The sequence below is a fragment of the Oryzias latipes genome, chromosome 23, assembly GCF_053564925.1.
Source record: "Oryzias latipes strain Hd-rR chromosome 23, Olatipes_Hd-rR_3.1".
NCBI lineage: Eukaryota > Metazoa > Chordata > Actinopteri > Beloniformes > Adrianichthyidae > Oryzias > Oryzias latipes.
Window position 1 is genome coordinate 99,463 of NC_136259.1, and position 23,417 is coordinate 122,879.

General features: G+C 42.6%; 1 protein-coding gene and 1 long non-coding RNA gene across 14 annotated transcripts in view; one reads left to right on the forward strand and one right to left on the reverse strand.

Moving 5' to 3' along the window:
* The window catches only part of gramd4a (GRAM domain containing 4a), a 139,835-nt gene that overhangs the window by 74,674 nt on the left and 41,744 nt on the right, over positions 1-23,417 (reverse strand). The window contains exon 1 of one of the 9 annotated variants that reach the window (XM_078941867.1): positions 99-654. The exons of 7 other annotated variants lie outside the window; for them this stretch is intronic. In XM_078941867.1, the coding sequence (XP_078797993.1) occupies positions 99-186 (88 nt within the window). In that variant the 5' untranslated portion in view covers positions 187-654. Of the gene's footprint in view, positions 1-98; positions 655-23,417 lie in introns of those variants that run through there. One more of the 9 variants, XM_023952575.2, reaches the window with a different exon arrangement.
* Positions 1,336-11,697, forward strand: LOC111946961 (uncharacterized). 5 transcript variants are annotated; one of them, XR_013653594.1, is made up of 5 exons: positions 1,336-1,618; positions 1,965-6,968; positions 7,130-7,279; positions 7,679-9,591; positions 9,885-10,542. It is a non-coding gene; the product is annotated as an uncharacterized LOC111946961 (long non-coding RNA). The 5 variants fall into 5 exon arrangements; XR_013653591.1 differs by lacking the exon at positions 1,336-1,618 and having other exon boundaries at positions 1,626-6,968; positions 7,679-9,293; positions 9,469-9,591; positions 9,885-11,697; XR_013653593.1 differs by lacking the exon at positions 1,336-1,618 and having other exon boundaries at positions 1,626-6,264; positions 6,870-6,968; positions 9,885-11,697.

Sequence of the window (23,417 nt, forward strand, 5' to 3'; positions counted from 1 at the left end):
ATTAGCATTTGATACACAGATAACATCCAATTTTTAAAGAGAAAACTTTGTGGAAAGAGGGATTTTAGGCTTTTACAGTAAAAAGTTTAGACACTTACTTAGGTTGAGATTACTTTTATGGCCCTTGAGCCTATCGAAAGCTCCGCTGTAAAGCAGCTCAAAGCTGTCAAAAGTGTAGTCGTCCATCTCACGCGTGACTGAGAGTCTTTGCTGTCTACTGGTGCCCGGGACGGTCCGGGAGGAACAGGCCGGCAGGGAGGCCGCCTTGGTCTTGCCTGAAATGAGCCACGGCTTCAGGTTCTTTTACTCCATCTGCTGAGTGATCCCGTCAAAATTCCACAAAAGCTTATCAAAGTTTGGCCATGTGCTCCGGGCTGACGTCACGGCTGGAGATTAGGCAGATCTGACATTGCTTCTGGAGAGATTTTATGGAAAACAGCGTTTTGGGGAAAATGTAGTGGAAAAAGGAGGTATGGAGAGGCAGGGCTTCGCTCGATGACCAGAATACAAGAAGGGTCCGGACTCTGACACTTCTAAGCTGTTTAGCAGACAGCACAGGTATGTTAATGTTTCACAAAAGCTTGGAGAGTGAACGTAAAGTAAGAACTTCTACTGTTGTGCTGAGATGCTGCATAAAGCAGCACGACCAACAACATGCAACACTTCTTTACACATTATCCTAAAAAAACAAGGGGGGTTTCATCTAAGCAGCCTTTCAAATCACACCAAGAGATTTCCAAACCTGAAAGGAAAAGTACGGTGCAAGTTGTTCAATCCAGGCCAGAGACAATGAGTCCTTTCATTACAAGGGAAGGTGGGGGCTGAGAAAGTTCAGCATAAGGGGAACGGAGCGAGAGCCACACTGGCCCTTTCATTGTTCGCACTGACAGCATTGTTTGCCAGTAAACGGGTCAACTTGGGCAGAAGAAAAACTGGGGCTTTTGGGGCCTCCTGCCGATGTACACCAATCGAGGCACAAACCAATAGAAAAGGAGAGGGGTGGAGTGGGTAAGAACTGTAAACACACAACAGCAAGGAAAGTTTTACACCCATCATCCAATGGATTTGATTGATGCCCCCAATTATCTCATTTGTTTATAACCTGTATTTGTACAAAATAAGCCAAAAGAATCCAAAATCCCCAAAAGTCAAAATCGTTTTTCTTTTACGAGTTGCAAACAAGGTTGGGTGTTATTGTGAATACCCCAACCCAGCTAAGGTGCAACGGTGTTGATTGTGTTAGTTGTACGCATTACTAACAAACCTGGAAATTAGCGTAGATACAATAATGTTTGTTTTAGCCGTATCGGTCTCTTATTTTTTGTTGCAAGCAGGTGTAACCCCGATGAAATTCTGCGCTATCACTTTAAATCATACTGCGCTGTCGCTCCTAGTAAAATTCTGCACTGTCACTTTAAATTTGCCGGTTCCCTTGCGCTGTGCAAATACCGCGAGGCTATAAGTTCAGTAGTGACGTGGCTTTCGTTCTTGGGAGACCTGTCAAAGCACTGACAGGTTGCAAGTACGAGGGAGCTGGGCTGTGTACCGCTGCTGCAGATCGGCGTTCATCATCTGAAGCCGGGATTTAAATCTGCACAGTTGAACAAAAAGTGAACTGGTGAGTGCAGCCATGATTGAGACAGCTGGCGCGGGCACCAGCTTAAATGAATTGTTTTTTTTATAATTGGATGTGGTTAAAATGAACTATTTTTCTGCTTGATAAATAATGTTGAAATATGAATTGTGAGTACTCGTTGATATGAAATTGATGATCATCTACATTGAAATAGAATTTGGAAATGTTGTACAACTATCGATTATGCACTTAAGATATTTTTTGCAGTGTCCTCCTGATTATGAATTGCATATGCATTTGTTTATTATGTTAATTAAGGAGGTTGTGGGAATATGCTTTCTTTTGATCAAAGGAAATTATTATTTATTTATTGACCCTGTTTTAACAGGCCAGGTCGCAAGACTGGTCGTCTTGCAGACCAATTTACTGGATGCTCAACCTGAGCACTGGACAGAATTGTTTATCAGGGAGTTTTACCGCTCCCAGAAGGAAAAAAGAGGATAAATCCTCTGCAGATGGCGAGCTAAAAAGGAGCCCCGATCCTGACTTGGATCCTGCCCTCTTCACTGCCAGTGCGGTAGGAACTAACCCCCTTCTCATCCAACAAATCAGCTGGAGTGTTTCTTTCTTTTCGGTTTTCCAAAAGAGAACTGTAAAAACTCTTTCATAAGGCCTAACGGACGCCTTAAGAACTAGAAAGACAAAACAACAGAAAACATCCTCTGGACTAAAAAAAATCCTTTGTTGTATATATTGTGATTTTTGTATTCACTGTATATTGTAAATACATTTACATTAGCAACTCAAGTCTTGTCTGTGGTTTTTAAACATTCACATTCCTCCATGAGTCAAACCAAACTAGCCCAAATTAATTAAAACCAACTTTGTAAAGTTCATGTAAGACATACATGCTACACAAGAAATTACTAATACACCAACAGGCTTAAACTCTCTAAACATACAGGGCTCCAGACTAACTTTTTTCACTAGGAGCACAGTGGCCCCCAACTGAAAATTTTAGGGGCGCAACCAGAAAATTTAGGGGCGCATACCGTAAATCAACATTCTAACCAAATCTACTAATTTCCACTGTATTACTAATAAATACTTTAATAATAGATGCAGAAATTACAATGTGCTGTTTCAAATGCAGTGTCACATTTTATTCTGCACTTTTGAAGATGCAACAAGAAGGTAAACTGACAAAAGCATCGCTGTCATGACAGTACAAATAGTAAAGAAAACGGATGGAAATTTATCTTTGTGACACCAAATAGGTGCAGCCAAGATGCACAACAAGCGTGTTTGAGATCACCCAGGTGGACTCAACGCTGCGCAGATCACCTGGTGTGTGACATATATTTTTGTTTTTGCTCCAACATCAACTGTCAATCATCACAAAAATATCGCGAGAAAGGGGTGGGAGCAAGGGGCAAACCTACCCGGACACAGCTGGAAACTAGAGACTACAAAACAATGCATTATGGGACATGTGTCCTGATGGTTTTTGTAGTGGAGTGATTAATTAAAATAATTTAAAATACCAATTCATTAAAAAAGGCTACATACATCACAAAACATTAAAATAATCATAAAATATATAATAACACAGATCATACTAAGGGGGAGAATAATATTAAAACTAAATTGAATGTTAAGGACAACTCCAACTGTTGTCCTTCAGTCTTGCTGCAGATTCGCTTTCATCTCTCAGCCCCCCCGCCTGGTGTCCCCAACGATCCAGGCGAGGTGCCGGTTCATGTCAAACACGTCTATCGTTGCATTTTCCCCACGTATTTTCAGTGTGTCTAAAACTAATGTTGTTTTTTTCTCGCACGTGTTTAAAGTTCAAGCCCCGTTAGCTGTCACGCATGTAGGTGTGGGACATTTATTCTCCTCAGCTGACCAGACTCCCGCGGGACGGGAGAGGTGTGCTGCCGTAACCCGTTTGATGCGCCGCCGTAACCAAAACCTAAACCTTCCTCCGGTTCTGTTCGGCCCAGAGAAAAGTTCAGCACGGACTGCATGTATGTAGTAAATTACGAGCGAATAAATACTGTAACGATCCGGCCGGACCGTCACTTTAGTGGGGTAGCGAAAGCCAACTGCTCATGAAGAGGTTCTAATGGAGAGCTGTCCGTGCCCCATACACCGCACGATCCCGGACAGTCTCAGGTTGGAAGAAACGTAGAGAGAGGCAATATTAGCTTTTAAGCAACAAGCCTGTTTATTCCAGCACACATACAGCCCAAACAGCATGGAGGGTCACTTCAGCTTCCAGCCCTCTGACTCAAGGTTTCACCCTTAAGCTCCCCACTTCCCATGAGCCTTTGGGGCTGAAGGCAGCGCTAACCCCCGGGTCGCTACAATACGTTCAAAAGGAAAGTAAGGAACTTCTTAATGTGGCCCGGGGAGGGAGGGGGCTGTCAGGTTTCCTGCTTTCAAACCCTGTCATTGTCTCGCCCCCAAGAGTCATATACCCCACTGTGATTGGTTGGTCAGCTCCGTGCACGTCTATGAAAAAGTGTCATTCATACAAACTGGCGGGCTGCAGTAACATTAAACCTTCATATTAAGGCGGGGACCGCAAAATATCATCTTGGGGGCCGCAAATAGCCTGCGGCCGCGAGTTTGAGACCCCTGCTGTACACTCTGGCACTGGTACACTAGCCGCAGGTCGGAAGAACGAATCAATAGTTCGCTTACCCATAGTTCAGACGCACATATCAGGTTGTGATATTTGTCTCAGTTTCCTTCCCACAGATTTTTACGCGCGCTCGATTATCTCTAGGCCCCCCCCCTACACGCATTTTAGCCACTCACAGTGACTTTCCCTATTCTTCTCACACGCAGTGGCCGCCTCACAGACAGGTATCACACGAGAGTGTACGTGCTCACGTTTCATGAGTATGTGCGCGAGTGTGTGTGTCTGCCTGCGTCCGTGTGGCTTGCGTCTCATTGATTATTTCATTGATCATTGACGTGCCCTTTCCACGTTTGATGTATAAAAAAATACGAAGGGTGGGGGAGGCAAATTTACTGGTCGCACATGTGCGACTGGATGTAAAATTCAGTCGCACACTCTCAAATTTTGGTCGCAAAATGCGACCAATTGCTCGCAGTCTGGAGCCCTGACATAGCTTACCGGTCGCGTGTCACAGACAAGTTCTAGAGTTACTTAGAATGCAGTTAATAATGTCTGAAGGACTAATCCTTGACTCTTGTCTCGCTCATAGTTCAGTCACAAAAGTAGACCATTCATTGATGGTGCGCCTAATGATCCAGTGCGCCCACTGAGGAAAATACAGCATGTGGTGTCACGTTAAACCTTCAAAACATTTGACAGATTTAGAAAAGCCTACTTTCACACTGTCAGAAAAAAGGGTACGGTTGGGGTACGTTTGTGAACACTTAGGGTACAAATTGTGAATTTGTACCCTAAGTGAGTCATAATTACACCTTAGGGTACTCATATGTACCATTTAAGGATAAAAAAGGTACAAATATGTTTCCAACCATCAGAGGGCCCATATTTGGACCCTTTATTTCACAAACAAAGGTACAATCACTTGTGTGACAAAAGTAATAATTCAAAGTGTATGAAACGTCACCCAAAATCATTTAATACGTTGTTGGTTATTTGGAAAAGATGCACAAAATAACCAAATATATTTAAGAGACCACACATCTTTTATGACTAGTTCTGAACAGTACACAAGCACATTATATTTTATTGATTGTGCAGAGCATCAAGATAATAACTTTTAAACATGTATTAGTGTGAGCCTGTTTTGTTTTTTTACTTATATGAGAGCTGTTTTAAGTTTTGCCTTTAATTTAGAGCAAAAGCACAATGTAGACAAAATTATTTGATGTTTTTAACCTTATATGGTGTACTTTAACTTGGCCCAAGTTCAATTTAAATGTCTAGTCTTTGAGCTGTTAATTTAAGTTATTTTTTTTCTAATCATACATTCTCATAAAAAGTAAATTTCTCTGTTACTACGTTACATTAAGTGTACATATTAGTACCTTTTAGCTTTTGTACCTACACAGGAAAAATGAGAGAGTACTTTTTTCGTAGTTACCATCAGTAATTTTTATTTAAGTAGGTGTAAAAACGTAGAGGAAATTTGTTCGAGTAAACAAGCGAGACCACGCCCACTCTACTTTCTTAAGTTTCGTTTCTTCCGCCATTTTGTTATCCCGCAGCGGCCGGAGGAAGATAGACGCTGTGACTGAGGTAAGTCTGCTAATTGCTCAAAAATAAGTTGGAAACTTGTTTTAAGCGGGTTCGGTTATTTTATCTGTAAGGAATAACTTTTGTGTAGTGGAATGCTGCTATTCCACCGTGTATGTGCCTGTGAGGAGATTGAAAACTACGAGCAGGAGTTTGCTAACGGTTAGCCTCAGCCGTTTGAAGTTCAGCTAAATGCAGCCATTAAATAAATTAAGCTGTTGTTTTTATTGGTGTTGTACCGCGTTCCGTTAAATACATTGAAATGTATACATTTTTTCTCTAGATAATTCTGTCGCCGTTTTACCGATGTACGCTGGCGTTGATGCACCGGTTGTTGTTGCCTACCCCCCCCCCCCCCCCCCCCTTTTCTTTCTTTCTGTCTTTCTTAGTAAGGAAGCCAGCTACTTTTGAAACGACCAGCTCCATAATTCCTACTGATATTTATCAGGTCCGTCGAATTCAATGCGTTAATCATTTTAATCTGTAATGTGTAGGAGTCCAATAACGTTTTATTTTTTTTACACCGCAGTATGGCGGTACTTCCCATTTATATGTCAGCCTGCCTTAGCTGCTGTGCGCGCGCAGCCACCATTTCTCGAATGCAAGACAGTGACAGAGACTGTTTAGGTTGTCATGATCGCTCATTGTTGGTCAAGCGAAGTTTACACTGTGTTGTTGATTTTGAACATTCTCCTGCAGATTTTTTTTTTTTTTGAAATGGAGGTCCGTGATTCCAGATACTCGTCACGATTTCCCATACCAAAAACTCATCTATAAACCAGGAAAAAAATATTTTTTTAAATGAACTTCCAAGAAATAAATCTGTAGGCCCTTAGAAGCCAGTGCATTGTCGTCAGTGTTTTTTTTTAGCAGTTCTGCAAATTCTGCAACATTGCTGTGGCAGCTAGTGTGAACTGTATATTTGCCATTACTATTTTAAAATGTGTTAATTTATTTGGAACAGGGCTTAGATCTGAATAAATGCTGTGTTGGTACCTTTTGGTGTTGTAATGTTTTTTCTTTTTTGTAATATATTATTTTTTTCCCCACCAGGAAAGATGCAAGCTGTGCGTGAACATGTCGAACGCCAAAAAAAAAAAAAAAAAACATATTTTGAAGTTCAGCTGACCTACAAATCCTTTTGGGAATGCGGTGAGTGGAAACATCACAATTTCCAGCATTTTTCTTGACAGGAATCAGTCAACTTTGTGGACAAACTGTCAGCTGTGATGCAAACAGATTTTTTTAATTGCTTTTTAATTTAAAGATCATTTCTGTGCTGTATTCTAAACATAATTTTGCTGTGTTCACAGCTGCCAAAAAGTGCAACATCCCAACCTTGGACTTAAAAGTTTTTGATGACTCAAAGACAGAAGTTGATGAGCAGGTTTTTGATCTCCTGTTGAAAAACCCAAACGTTGGTGTGTTGGAAATTTGTCTGGCCAAAGATACAAATCCAGAAGGTGAAGTTTGTCTTTTAAATTGTAATTTATCTATTTTGTTTTGAATGGTTTTGGGTAAATTCCCCTTTGATGCCTGAATTTATTTCCAAGGGAAATAATCTGAGTTTTTCCTTTCAAGTACATGCTAAATTAAGAACATTTTTGAGCTGAAGAGTTTTGATTGTATATTTGCATCAATAGGAGTCTGAGGGTAAATGATTTATTTGACAGGATAGTGTGGGGAACAAAATACAGGCAAATAAGTATGAGTTTTTTATCCTATTGCTGTCTTAGACAAGATAATAAATCTGCTAAACTGTTAAATTGGTCAGTATTTAAAAATCTTTGTTTTTACTTTTTGTTTTTGCTATCATACTAATTTAAATATTACAGTAACTGAAAGCTTTAATACTTTGACAGATCAGCTGAGTTGTCCTGCAAAGAGCTGCAATACCAGTTCAAGTGGAGATACTGAAGTGGACTCAGATAACACCATAATATTACAACACAGTCCTACAACAAGACGAAGACACCTCTCTGGCCAAAGTAAGTAAATAATCTTTTCACAAAGTCATTTCAAGCATTAAAAGTCAGGCTGTCTTTCCAATTCAATTTAGCTGTCAAACAGTGCAGTAAGGCAGATCATCCAAACTAGTTTAAAGTTTTCTAGGGAAACAGCAGATTGCACCGAGTAAGTCACAACATATTGAATACATTCTGGAATACTGTCCTCATCATACAAACATATAATTCTTCTGTATTTCCTTCAACAAAGCTCTGCATAATTAACAAGATATTGACTATACGGGCGACAGTGGCTCAGGTGGTTGAGCGGGTCGTCCAATGACCGAAGGGTTGGCGGTTCGATCCCCGCTCCCACCAGCCAAAAAATGTCGTTGTGTCCTTGGGCCAGACACTTCCCCCTCCTTGCCTCCAGTGTGGCTCCACTGGTGTGTGAATGTGCATGAATGATCCCGGTGATGGTCAGAGGGGCCGTAGGCGCGAAATGGCAGCCACGCCTCTGTCAGTCTGCCCCAGGGCAGCTGTGGCTACAACCATAGCTACCATCACCAAGTATGAATGAGGAGTGAATGAATAATGGACACAATGTAAGCGCTTTGAGTGTCTTGAAAAGCGCAGATAAATCCAATCCATTATTATTATTATACAAAGACAGATATTGATTATGCAGTTTTTGAGGGGGGAAAATGTTTTCTGGGACATGGTTTCTGCAGTTCAATTGGAATTCACCTTCAAGTTCTTGACAGGACTGTTTTGCAGAGTTAACCGGCCTTAATTTCCCATCATTGTTTACGCTCCCGTTACCTTACAGTCCCTCACAACCCCCAAGCAACAGAATTGGCGAGCAATATTGGAGCTATCCAGCCTTATAGATGTGAGCCAGATGCCAACTCAGACGAGGACAATGAAGACAAGCGGAGCAGGGAGCTTGTGGCCTGCCAACTGTAGCTTGTACGTAACAACTACAAGCTTTCTCAAATTACATCTTTTTATCTGCTCCTGATTCATCCCAATTTGAGAAAATAAATATTCAGAAACACAGTTTTATTCTTAAACCTATAACAATATGTCATCATAAAAATGCTACATTTTAAAAAATAACTTTCATTGGAGTGGGTCCCCTATTTTTAACTTGTCGCAGTATTTTTCTCATGATGGGCACGTTTAAAAGAACGCGTTTAAAAATGCACATCTGAGTATTCACTCAAATTGGGATGAATCAGGAACAGACAAAATAAATGCAGTTTGAGGAAGGTCTCTATTGTGACGCACCACATGAAATGAAGTGGGTCCGAGTCCCTCTGCTCTGTTCTATTCTGATGCGTCCACTTGCAGACAAACAGATCCATTAACATCTTCATCATACTTGTCTGAGCTTGAGCTAAACTATGGCTGGAAAGCTTCAATATTGCTCACCATTTTGGTTTCACCACTAATGTTAGTTTTAGGTTGGAAGGACTGTAAGCTAGAGGGAGAGGGCGTAAACAAAGGGATGATCGGACATCAGCAGAAGGTAACTACTGTGTCAATAGCCCCGCCTACAACTCAGAAGTTAATTTCTGATCTACTCCAAACCACTCTGCACAAACTGTCTTTAAACATCATCTCAAAGTGCTTTAACCCCAGTAATCAGTGCTTGCAGTTGTATTTTTTATTATTAATATGGACTTTTAAATTTGATCCAATAGGTGGTTGCTGTCATTGGTGAGGATGCATCATCCGTTGAAGATCATGTGAATGTCCTGCATATCCAGTACAGCAAAGTGCGAGAGGATATACTAAAGAAGTACCCTTTGAAGACAACCTCAGGGGTCAGTGACATTTTGAATCAGTTCTCAGCTTAAAATACATTTTGAATGTCAATATGAGCTGAGACATCTGCTAAAATGAACATTAACAGCTTTAACTCAATTGTAAAAACATTGTAATTTTCTAAACCCATATATAAATATATAGTCATTCAAGCCAAGTAATATTTATACAATGAGATCACTAAAGGGAAATGGCAATGAAAGAGGCAACAAAGAATATTAGACTGTTTTATGTCTTTTGTTTGTTTTAGTTAAAGTGAATGATTAATTTTCTAATTTTTTTCAATTTTCAGTTGTTTGATAAGGTTGACCGAATGCATCCATCACCTGTCAGTTTAAGCCAGCGCTTCAAGGACGGAGTTTAAGCCAGCGCTTCAAGGACGGCGTTTACCAGTATTGTGCCAAAGGTGCTTGAGCTTGTTCAAAGAAAAGCTCCATTAGCCAAAGTCTCCAAAGAAGCAAGAGAAGAGATGCTTGCAGAGGATCTACTAGGTATTGACATAAAACGTAATCCTTGGTAATCTTTAGTGTGTTTTATAGTTCTTCTTTTTAAAAATTCGTATCAATATTATCTTATTACATTTGTGCATTTTATTATTTAAATTATGCATTTAAACTTGGTTATAAGTTTACTTTTTTATTATCTATTTTTAGAAAATGTAGAATGCAGTAGAAATATGTAATTAAAATGAGGTCTAGTGCTTCTTTTGTTAATGTCACAAGTTTTATTTCATGGTTTAAAAATGGTAACTGAAGTGCTATGTGCTGTTTACAATTGATCAAATGTTAAGGTTATAGTTACAATGAATGCAATGTGAACTGAAGGGAAAAATATAGATTTTTCATTATTGTAAAATTGCTAATAATTGTAAATATATGCATCCTGTTTTGACACTGTACTGTGAAATGTCAGAATTGTAATTGTTTTGAATGTTTAATAAATGTGATAAACATTATACTGGTCTTTGAATGTGCTGTATCTGGTACAAATTTGCCATCAGAGGGTACAAAAGGCTTGTCACTGGGGCAGCACCCTTAAAAGAACAAATTTGTACCTTTTTTAAAGGTACATTATGGTACCATAGCACTATAAGGTACAATTTAGTCCACAGAGGTACATATTTGCCTTTGAAAGGTACTGCCCCAGTGACAAGCCATTGTACCTCTAAAGGTACAAATTTTGCACATTTTTTCTGACAGTGCAGGTGGTAGGGGTGTGGACTTCCAACAAGCCATCACCGGATTGGTTTGAGTGTCCACCACAGAACTGATGACTGGGACAGACTCAGACCATTGAATGCTTACTGACTGCTTCCAACATGGTGTCCTTTTTTCGAAAAAATGGTGACTGAATTGACATAATTTCGTTGGACCCAGAAGTAAGCCAATTTTTCATGGGTGACATCACACTCACAGTTCTCTCCAGTTCATGTATACAGTCAATGCTTTAGAAACATCACCGATGGTCAAACTTTTTAGGAACTTTTGTTCTCTGTGTCACGGGCAATGTCCTCTCAAACTGATCCCAACTGAGAAAGAAAACAATGCTACCGTAACTGGAGGGTGAAAGACCACATTAGAATGCTAATCCATCCCATAAAACAAACCATGAAAAATGAGGCTTTGGATTTTTTCTAAGAAAACTAATTATTTTCAAATTAAGGTTATTTATTGAAAACTCTTCTTTGCCTTTTTTAACATAAAATTCTATTTTATGGCTTTAGAAAAGGCCATTTCTGAAACAAATATTAAAAACTGCCAGCTGCATCTTTAATATCAACATTAAATTTGCTTAAATAGGTAAAATACATAAAATAAGCGGGCCAGTCTCTCTTTTACTAGAATTCTTTGCCAATTACAACAAAGAATTTTTAGATTTGTTCACTGGGAAAGATCAAAAGTTATTTCCCAATAATTTCACTAGGGTCGTCCCTGCCACGATTCACATGCAGGGACGTCCAGTTTCAATGTTAAGTTAATTTATGGACACTTTCAGAGGTCCTTTGGCACGTTTAAGCATCAGCTGCAGTGCGGTGGTATGGTGTCAGCATGTTTCAGGCGGCACAATGTTATAAATATCTGAACTTTACCGAATAATGTGTCAACCTGGGACTCTTTGGCCCGGGATTTGTGTTGGCCCTTGTTCAGCGGGTAGAGTCCGGAAGCGAGTGGGAAGGGGAAGTGGGGCAGCTTCTAGGACACCATCGATCTTCTGTGGAGCTCAAAGCCTGGCCTGTTCCCCTGCGCTGACCTTCAATATGACCATACACAAAGGCTTTCCAGTTTAGGACAGAAGCAGCGATGAACGACTGAAGCACTTTTGAAATTAGTGCGTTTAAGCTTTTGGGACCATTTAACCACTTCATATTGTTGTTTCAGACGATCTTACAGTTAGTTTTAAAAAAAGGCATGGATTATATATGAGGAAAACAAGCTGGAGGCTGAGGAGTGAAAGACGAGCAGAGGATAAAAGCAATAAAAGCTCAGCACATTAGGCCTGCTCATAAAGACACCAGGTGCTTTTCTGTTGGCACTAACCTCTGCCACTTTAGCACCGGCAGAAGAGTCGGATCAGGTCCGTCCGTCACCCAAGAGCCTTTGATTTTTCCCCGTGCTTTCATATCCATTACTGTATCAATGGTAGAACCATCACAGGGGTGTCAACCCACTGAATATAAATACTCCCCCTTAATGCTGAAAGCAAAGGTTTGGATTGAGCAGCATGCTTCGCCATAGCCACAGCTGTATGTATCGCCAGGGTTAGGGTTAGGAAAACACCACAAGCTCTTCAAACTATTGAAATACTTTAACTGTTTACGCAATTAACATTAGTTGGTCGGATTCTGACGCAGTATCAGCTGGTTTACATTTATTGCATATTACTGTAAGGTGTTTATCCAATCAACGTAATTCCAACATATTCGGACATTGAATTAGCTGGTTTGTACATTTATTAACGTAAACCAGGTTGTGTTGCGCTGATATTGATGAAAAGCTTCTTTTTCAGTGTCATAATCAGCTGATTTACATCAATTGCATAAACAATTTACAGTAGTACCCAATTAACGCAAACCAGAAGATTCTGCAACAGAATCTGTTGGATTTATGTTACTTGTGTGAAAACAGCAAATCGGCGCAAAGCAGTTTTTCTCTCAGAATCAACTGGAATTAATACATTAATGCATAAGCAATTGAAGAGTTAGGTAAGTCAAAGAGCATCAACACTGGCGTTAAAGATCTGGTGTTAAAGGGCTACAGCAAAACAAACATGTTTTCAAGCACTGTAATGTTCATTACCAAAGACAACAAAGAAATAATATATTTCTGATCTAGTCTAATAACAATCACTAATCACAACAACACAAACTAAAATAAACTAAAAATGTACACAAGATAACACCAAGGTGAAAGTCTAAAATTCAACACAGACTATGAAACAAACCTTAAATGTAATTAAAATGCAGGCCCTTTAATCTAAGCATATGTTCTTTCATCTGTTTAACTTAAGCAAGAGGAAGTAAAATAAAAGAAAAAAAGTGCCACACCTGCAAAGGTATGTCAGATTTCCATGTGAGATCTCCTGCTTGCAAAAATGGCTACATATGAGCCCAGTTTATTGTCCCAAAAATAGTACGATCCAACCCCAAGAATTGAGTGGCTCCCTGCACACACACATTCAGCATCTTCAATGGAAATGCATTTCTCCAGAGAAGGCAGGAAGGAGAAGGTACACTTGCATTTGATGCACGTGGGCCTTTGGTTTATTCTAGGCAACAAAAAAGGGGTGCAGTGAGAAAGGAAAGAAAACACGCCCACACTCTATGCACCATCAATGTGAAAAAAGATTTGAAAGGTTTGCAAAAAGCATAAAATAAGTTCGCTTTGAGACCATTTTCACTATTTCTGAATATCAGTTTTTGAAACTTTTCTACAAATGTTTAACTCCTATCAATTCTAAAACTAGTGGGAAAATTGTTGAAAGTCTAAACACATGTTAACCCCGTAAAGTCCACTACATAGTAACTACACTTGTTTGCAACACGCTACATGTTAGCCATGTTTTTGTATATTCACGACACCTGCAACGCCCCACCTTGCTTAAATAAAACAACCGACGCCGCTAAAACCATCGATAATGTAACTAAAAAAAAAAAAAAGTCTGACACTGCTACATGTTAGCCGCATTAGCATATTCACATCAACACTGTTTAACAACTTGTTAAACAGACAATGCATTTATGAGGTCCGCAGTCTTTTTTGTGTGAAAAAAATTAAGTCTTATTAGACGGGTTCTCCACTTTGTACACGACTTGCCTGCAGCCAGACACCCAGGTATAATAATAATAATAATAATAATAATAATAATACATTTTATTTAGAATGCGCTTTACATTTTGGGTAAAATCTCAAAGCACTACAATAAAGGCAGGGCTCCAGACTAACTTTTTTCACTAGGAGCACAGTGGCCCCCAACTGAAAATTTTAGGGACACAACAAGAAAATTTAGGGGCGCATACCGTAAATCAGCATTCTAACCAGATCTACTTATTTCCTCTGTATTATGAATAAATACTTTAATAATAGATGCAGAAATTACAATGTGCTGTTTCTAATTCAGTGTCACATTTTATTCTGCACTTTTGAAGATGAAACAAGAAGGTAAACTGACAGCACCATCGCTGTCATGACAGTACAAATAAGTAAACAAAATACCATAAATTTAGAAAAAAAAAAGTTTTTAGTAACAAGTGATTACCGTAGTAACCTTTCGGTCATTTCACAGTTTCAAAGAATACTTAAATGAATGTAAATATTAGGGGATGGAAATTCATGTTGGCGACACCAAATAGGTGCAGCCAAGATGCACAAAAATTTGAGGTAACACAGATGGACGCAACGCTGCACAGATCACCTGGTGTGAGACATATTTTTGTTTTTGCTTTAACATCACCTGTCAATCAAAACAGAAATATCACCAGAAAGGGGCGGAAGCAAGACCCCAACCTGAGCGAACGCAGCTGGAAATTTAGTACTGAACTGACTGAAAGCTGCCCTACAGACTACAAAACAATGCATTATGGGACATGTGTCCTGATGGGTTTTTTGTAGTTCACTGATCAATTAAAATAATTTAAAATACCAACTGATTAAAAAAAGGCTACATACATTACAAAACAGTAAATAATTATAAAAGATATAATTTCACAAAGCCAATCAATGCCACCTAACATGAACTCAGCCAACATAATTCTTCTTCTAAAACCAGACAAAGATCCCACTAGTCCTTCAAGCTATCGCCCCATTTCTCTAATCAATGCAGATGTAAAAATTATCTGCAAAGCACTAGCACAGAGAATAGAAAAAAATCACTCCTCACATAATTCACTTCGACCAAACTGGATTCATCAAAGGCAGACACTCGGATGATAATGTCCGTAGACTAGTTAATATAATAGACTTTGCCACCATTGAAAACCAGGAAATGACCATACTATCGCTGGATGCTGAAAAAGCCTTTGATAGAGTAAATTGGAAGTTCCTTATTGCTGCCCTCCATAAGTTTGGTTTTGGAGAAGCATTCATCAATTGAATCAAAATATTATATCACAACCCCAATGCATCAGTTAGAACTAATAAACAGACCTCAAACAAGTTTTTTTCTTGGAAGAGGAACCAAACAGGGCTGCCCACTCTCTCCTTCTCTTTTTGCTATATTCATTGAGCCTTTAGCTGCAGCAATAAGACAGAATGAGAGCATTATAGGAATAAAAACCAAACACAGCCATCATAAAATTAGTCTTTATGCGGATGACATATTACTGTTTTTAAGGAATTTACATTCTGTAAATGAAACAGCAATGATCATAAAGGAATTCTCCTCCATATCAGACTATTCCATTAATTGGAATAAGTCTGTTTTATTACCACTCAACAGGAATATGGAACAAAGACTCACAATTCCAGTTAAAACAGGAAATATCAAACATCTAGGTATCTACTTTTCCCCCAAACTATCAGAACTGGTGCAGCTAAACCACACCCCATTACTGAAAAGCATACAGGACGATCTAACACGCTGGACCAACCTGCCTCTGTCCCTTATGGGCAAGGTAGCCACGGTTAAAATGAAAATCTTACCCAAGGTTAATTATCTCTTCTCAATGATTCCCACACAACCGCCATTAAAATGGTTAAAAACATTAGACTCATCCATATCAAGCTTTCTATGGAACAACAAACCTGCAAGAATTAGTCTAAAAACTTTAAAATCTGCAAAAAGCTGTGGAGGAATAGAATTACCTAATTTCCACACATACATTTTCTTGCAATGGTTAAAAAATAATCCAGAAACCAACTCATGGTTAGACTTGGAACAGGCGTTATGTGGAAAGATCAACCTGTCACAGCTACCATTTATTAGCCAAACAGTTAAAAAACAGGATTGTTTCAAAAGCATTAATATAAATGCCACTTTAACAGCCTGGTGGGAATTTCTCCAAATATCAAAATCATCAATTCAACCGTGCAAAATGACACCCATCTGGAACAACCCGGAGATCCTTATTAACAAAAAAATGATTCACTTCCCAGCTTGGCAAGCAGGGGGCATAAAACAACTAGAGCACGTAATTATTGATAGAAGATTCATAACTCCCCAGGAACTTCAAGACAAACATGGAATAAATAACTTCTTGGAATATCAGCAACTTAAATCAAGTATTACTAAAAAGTATAAATTTAAAGACGACGATTTAAAGCTACCAGATGTAGTTACCACTCTGATCAATTTCACAATGAATAAAACTCTCTCCAAAATATACAAACTTTAATGTAATTTAGATAACAATATTGCCCTTCCAACAAAAAAATGGGATGCAGATTTGAGCATCAGCACAGATGAAAGCTTCTGGTCAGAACTTTGTCTAAACACCTTTAAACTGACAAAAAGTCCAAATCTGCAACTAATCCATCTCAAAACTCTTCACAGAATTTACTAAACTGGACAGAGGATGTTCAAGATGGGTCTCAGTAACTCAGACATTTGCGAGCACTGTGATAATAATCTACCCGACAGCTACATGCACGCACTGTGGTTCTGCACTCCTGTCCAGGCTCTCTGGCAGCAGGTATGTGCCGATTTATCAGTCTGGCTTAAGGTTTCAATCACGGCCTCACCGTCACTTTGTGTGCTTGGTGACATGAGTGCCATCGATATAGAAGAAGGATTAGCATCTATCATTTTCACAACTCTTTGTATTGCCAAAAAAACTATTTTAATAAATTGGAAAAACAAGAAAAATATAAACATAAGTCAACAGAATTCTGCTGTTTGATCATATCAGCTTGGAAAAAATGTCAGCCCAAAGCTCAAGTAACTTTGAAAGAATTCAGTCTCTCTGGTCTCCTGTGGTTGACTCCATGACTTAGGGGGTGGGGGGCTTGGTCGTCGCTGCTCCTTGCCCTTCTACCGTGGTTTGGGGTGGGGGTCGGGGCCTCCGGTGCCTGGCGGGGGCGGTGGGGGCTCCGTTGGTCGGGGGGTCGGGTCCGGTGCCCGGGTGGGGCGGGCTGGGGCGCTGCATGGTCCTCTGGGCTTGGGTGTGCGTGGTGGGGGGGTGGTCTGGCTTGGCTTGGGGGGGGTGGTCCCTTTGCCTGCGCTGGGGGGGGTTGGCGGGGGGCCCTGCTCGGGGGGGGGCCCAGTGGTGCCGGATGGGCTGCCCATCTGCACCTGGGGCTGGGATCGGCCCTTCCCTGGCTCTGGGACGGGACGGGACAACCCTCTCTGGGCCCCCGGTCGCTCTGGATGTCATCCGCTTCAGCTGCGGGGTCTGGGGTGGGGTGGGGTGGGGGGCTTGTCGGCCCTGTCCTGTGGGGGGGCGTTCTGGGGGGGAGGGGGGGGCATTATTGGTACGGGTCGGGGGGGCTAACGGGTCGGGGTCTCCGCTGAGGCAATCAGTGGTTGCCTTGGCCGGATGGCCTCCTCGGTCCCGTCAAGGCCTGACCAGAGCTCCTCTAGGGCCGGCGTCTGGGGGTGGAGGCTTGGGCTTGCTCTGGGGGGGGCGACGCTTTCTGGCTCCTCTCTCTCTGTGTGGGGTGGGTGGTGCCGGGCCTGGGGTGTCGGCGCCTCCGGGGGTGGGGCCCCTGGGCTGGGTGGCCCTGGCCCCTTTGCTGGGGGGGGGGGCTGGGGGACAGCTGTTTGACCACCAGGGGACAGTCTACCAGCTGTCCCCAACTTACCCCCTTCCTCATATAACCTCATATTAGGGTGAGGGGGGTGGGGGGTCTAGCCTGCGATGCGCTTTGGGGGGTGGGCTACTTGGCAGTGGCCCCCCTCCTATGGTTGCCGTATGGAGTGGGCCCCCCCTCTTTCGGTTTTATTTGCACCTTAGACATGTAGGGTCCTTGGTAGGGGGGTGCTTGGACATCACTGCAAGCAAGCAGCAGATGTCCTTCTGGCACCTTACCCGCCAATTTTAACCGCACCTTAGACATTTAGGGCCCCTTGGTGGGGAGGGTGAGGGGACATCACTGTGAGTTATCAGGAGATGTCCCCTTAGTGCCCTACTCGCCAATTTTAACTGCACCCCCCTTAGTACACACACCCCTCCCCCTTCAATATATACATTCCGACATAAACACACACACATGCACACACACACCCTCTCAAACACACATACACGCACACACATTTTGCAAGGATGGTGGGACCTGGGTCCATCTGTCCCCTACCCCTTCCCTGGTGGGGGGTGCCAGCCCCTTGGCGATGGCGGCCGTGTCCCTTGGGTGCCGGCTCCCTGGGCCCGGCGGTGCTCTCTCCGCACGGTGGGGGGGTTCATATTACACCTGAGCCGGGGGTGTTCGTGTCCCTGGGGGGTGGGTCCTGGTCCTTGCCCCTGAGCGCTGGGCCCCGCCAAACTTCCAACATGGCCGAGCCTGGTCGGGCCATATTTATAACACCCCTTGTGGGCCACCCTTTTTTCCCCGGGGTTCCCCCCTCCTGGGCGGGGGCGGCGGGCCCCTGCCTTGCTCCTCCCTGGACCAACCGTGGGCCGGGTGGGTGGCTGCCTGGAGTGCGGAGCGGGTCTCCCTTGGGGGGTCCTGGCTCGTACCTGGGGTTGGGGCGGGGGGATGCCCGGAACTCCTGGGTGGTGGTGGGGTGCTCGTCTGGGGCTGTGGGCGTCCTTCTCCGGTGGGGCCCTGCGTTGGGCTCTTCCGGCGCGGCGGGGGGGCTGCTTTCCTGGCTGGGCTGGGGCAGCGCTCTCTTTCCCTCCGCGCCTCCCTGCTCTCTGGCTCTGGGGGCCTCGCGGCGGTCCTGCTGGCCCTGGCCTGGGTGGCGGTCTTGGTCGCCCGGGGGGCGGTTGTTCCCTGCCGGTTCCTGTGTGGCGTTGGGGGAATTCCGGCTGCCGCTGCTGCTGCGGCGAGGGTCTGGGTGTGGGGGTGGCTGGGCGCTCCTCCTCCTTCTTTTCACATTCCACCATCCATTTTAGAAGAACATAAACACTCACCTGAGCACAGGTGTTAGCTCACTTTTGCACTTATAGTTTGCATGATTGAATGAATGAAAGATTTCACACTAGTTGGTTTAAAGGCATAGGTATGCGTTCGTGAACACTATCTGTTTTGTGTACATGTTGACGTGAACATTTTTTGCAGCTAGCAGGTGTGTTGATAATATTTGAGTGTGTGTGAACAAGCCCCGCCCTTTTTGTACTACATTTGAACTGTACCTATGTAGCATTGCCATATATGTAAATATATATTTGGAGTTGTCTATTTACTGAAAAAATAGAGAAAATTCAGTATTGACTTTCCTGTGTTAACCCTGGTTAATATGGTCCTGGCTATATGTTTATTTCGTTTGGAGTTTATGTTGGATAACAGGGGTATAGAAACTACATGATCAGGAGACTCTGGACTACAAATATGGCTACCTGGGGACTTCCTGGGACCAGGTGAAACACAAATTAAGAGGAGGTGAAGCGGAAAGACAGAGAGTTGACAGCCGCAGGACACGTACATGCAGAGGATTACCGTGACGTCGGAGAGAAGTCCAACCGCATCGGTGGAATTTTCGGGGATTTATTCATGCAATCGGGTGAGACCTCCACATGCTTGGAATGACTGAAAACCATATCAACGGTGGACAGAGCCAGTAAGCCACGTACGTTCATCCTACGGACGGAACATCGACATCCCGCGGGTCGTTTGGATCTCCGATTTCATATGGAGGGCGGAGGACGCCAAGATAGGCGGTGACTTTGGTGACTTTGTAAATAACCAAATAATATAAAAAACACTGGGGTGTATTGGGTAAAAAAGCTGGGGAATCTTGTGTGGGGTTGAATACTTGAGACTGTTTAAAAACACTTGAGTCATATTGGTTGTGGTTTTTTTGTTTTTTGTTTGTTGTGTGTAATACTTTGATAAATTGAAGAGTGTTACATAATGGTGGCCAGTAGGGGGAATGATTTGGGAATTTAAAGGGTTTTAGTTTTTGTTTTGGGGAGGGCTGTTCCTCTGTTAAGAATGGCAGCTGGTGGTGAGAATAATATGACATCAGCCAGGTTTTCTCCACGTGTGGTTTCTGCTTTGGATCCTGACTTTAGTGCAGGTCCTTTTGTAACACGGCGGTCTAATTCGGCTGGGGAGATTTCCTCCATGTTAAGCTCGCTGTATCTACAAGATGAGGATCAGGTCTCTGTACACGATGCGGAAGAGCTAAATATTGAAGGTGGGCATGATAGTGATGCGGATGAAGATGCACAGTTAGAACGGGGGAGACAGTTTGAGGAACCTGTACCACCAAATGAGGATGGTGTGAACCTAGAACTCACTGCTTTAAAACAACAGGTGGAAGGAATGGAGAAAAAATTTAAAGACTCTCTAATAAGCTCCCTGAATAGAGAGAGTAGTTTCAGAGAGTATGTGGATGCTAGTTTCGCCAAGTTGGAACGACAGTTTACGTGTGCTGTAGAAAAATTAGAAAAGGACATGGTAAACTGTATGCTTCGCCGAGATGAAAAATGGAAACAACAGTTAGCGACACTTAGATCTGCTAGTACCCCAGTAGCAAAAAAAAACATAGCTATTTCCACAGATGTTAGTACCATTGCTCCATCACCTCAAACCTACTCCCATCTCTCACGTCTGTCTGGTGCAACCCCATATTACAATAAACCTCCGGTTCGACTGGATTTCCCTACGTTTGGTGACAAAAGTGATTCTGATCCAATTAACTTCATAGAACAATGCGAGAATTACCTGGACCTGAGGCCTTTACCAAATCATGAGTTAATGGGAACTTTGTCTGCAGTCTTGAAGGGTCCGGCTTTGAGTTGGTGGAAAGCCACAAAGGCCGAGGTGCAGGATTGGTTGTCATTCAAAGAAGCTTTTCTGTCTGCATTCCTCCCCACTGATTACTTAAGTGAGGTAGAAGAGAAATTACGAGTCACGGTCCAACAACCAGATCAATGTATCAGGGATTTTGCATACGATTACCGGGCATTATGTCTAAAATGGAAACAGGATATGCCTGAAGAAGAAATAGTCCGTAGAATTCTTAACAACATAAACCCAAGAGTGGCGGGATGTCTACGTGGAACAGTTTCATCTGTTGCCCAGTTGGTAAAAATTGGATCCATGGTTGAGAGAGACTGTATAGGTGTTAAAGAATATTGGCAGAAAATAAATACCAACACCGATCGACCTACAAGAAGACCAGGAGACAAGAAAAATATACCAAAAGGAACTATGGGTGTAACAATGTCCCAACCAAACCACCAAGAATACCAGGACCCGAAACTTTTGATAGTGCCCATTACTCTTAGGGGAATAAAGTGTGAAGCTGTATTAGACACCGGCAGCACGTTCACTTTGATGAAAGCCAGTCTATGGAGGGCTGTCTCTGATACGGACGACACAGTGCAACCAGTTACAAGTATAGGTTTTGTGATGGCAGACGGAACTGTTCACCAGGCTTTAGGGAAGAAAACAATAAAGGTGGAGTGGCACGGAAAACAATGGCCATTAGATATAAACATCATGGAGGATGTCCATCTGGCTTTCCCTCTGATCTTGGGTTTGGATTTTCTGACGAAGACTGGTGCTATTCTTAACCTAGCCAAACGCAGCTACGGTCTCAAAACCGATCAGGGTTATATATTCCATGCTTTCCTTCAACCAAAAGACCCTCCTTCGATACAGATGAACCCTGGATTTCATCCAACTTTTCCAGTTGTTCACTTGTATTATGCTTGGCAGCCGGACTTTCCTCATTGTTGGACTGCTACCCCTAGTGAATCTGGAGGTCCGTTATACAACTCTGGTTGTCCCGAGTTACTCCAACAGCTGGTTAAAGAGTGGCTTTCAGTCACCTCCGGTGTGTTGGGAAGAACTCACCTCGAACGACATACAATCTTTTTACAGGATGAGGTCCCTGTAAGAGCTCGAGCATACAGGGTCTCTCCCCTAAAAAAGTAAATCATTGAAGAGCATATTGATAAAATGTTAAAAGAAGACATCATTGAACCATCCCAATCTGCTTGGTCATCCCCTGTGGTCCTGGTGAAAAAGCCAGATGAGTCTTACCGATTTTGTGTGGACTACAGACGTGTAAATGCTAAGACCCTGCCTGATGCATATCCAATGCCAATAATACATGACATCTTGGAGTCACTTGAAGGTGCCTCCTGGTTTAGTTCCCTAGACTTAAAGTCGGGATACTGGCAGGTCGAAATGGCAAAAAACAGCATCCCACAAACCGCATTCACCACGCACATGGGCCTATTTCAGTTCAAAGGTATGCCATTCGGACTAAAAAATGCGGCTGCAACATTCCAACGGCTAATGGAAAGAGTCTTGGGTGAGCTGAGAGGAAAGATATGTTTTGTATATATCGATGACATTATAGTGTACTCTAAGACGGAGGAAGCCCACATGGAAGACCTGACAGCTGTGTTTAGGAGACTCAAGGCCGCCGGCCTAAGCTTGAATATGTCTAAATGCCACTTCTTTAGGAGAGAACTGCGGTTCTTAGGACACTTGGTGTCCGAAAAAGGGGTAGAGGTGGACCCAGAGAAAACACAAGCAGTGACTGATTTTCCCACACCCACTGATATCAAGTCACTCCAACGATTTTTAGGTCTAGCTGGATGGTATCATAAGTTCATTCCTCATTTCGCTGACATTACAGCTCCTTTGAACCACCTGAAGAAAAAAGGAGTGGAGTGGAACTGGACCAAGGAATGCCAACAGAGCGTAGAAATGTTGAAGGAAGCCTTAAAAACTCCTCCGATCTTATCACAACCAGATGTTTCTCGGGCATTTCAGGTCCATACCGATGCCAGTGAAGTGGGGCTGGGAGCCATACTAACCCAAGATACACCACAAGGAGGGTGTGTCATAGCCTATGCTTCCAGGGTGCTCCGGGGTCCCGAAAAGAATTATTCCACCTCAGAAAAGGAGTGTTTGGCAGTCGTGTGGGCCGTAGAGAAGTGGCGACACTATTTGGAAGGACAGGAGTTTACGGTTTACACAGACCATGCAGCTCTGTCATGGGCCTTTAATTGCCCAAAAACGTCATCGCGATTAACTCGTTGGATTTTAAGGCTCCAACAGTTTTGTTTTAAGGTTCACTACAGGAAGGGGTGCCTCAATACGGGCCCTGATGCACTCTCACGGGTAGTTGAGCCGCACGTATTCACACCACAATTCGGCTCCATGTCTGAAAATTTCAGTCAAACCTTTTTCTGACTTACCCGCCACATTAGCCGAAATCGCACAAGAACAAGATAATGATCCAGTTGTTAGTGATCTACGGCAATCCCACC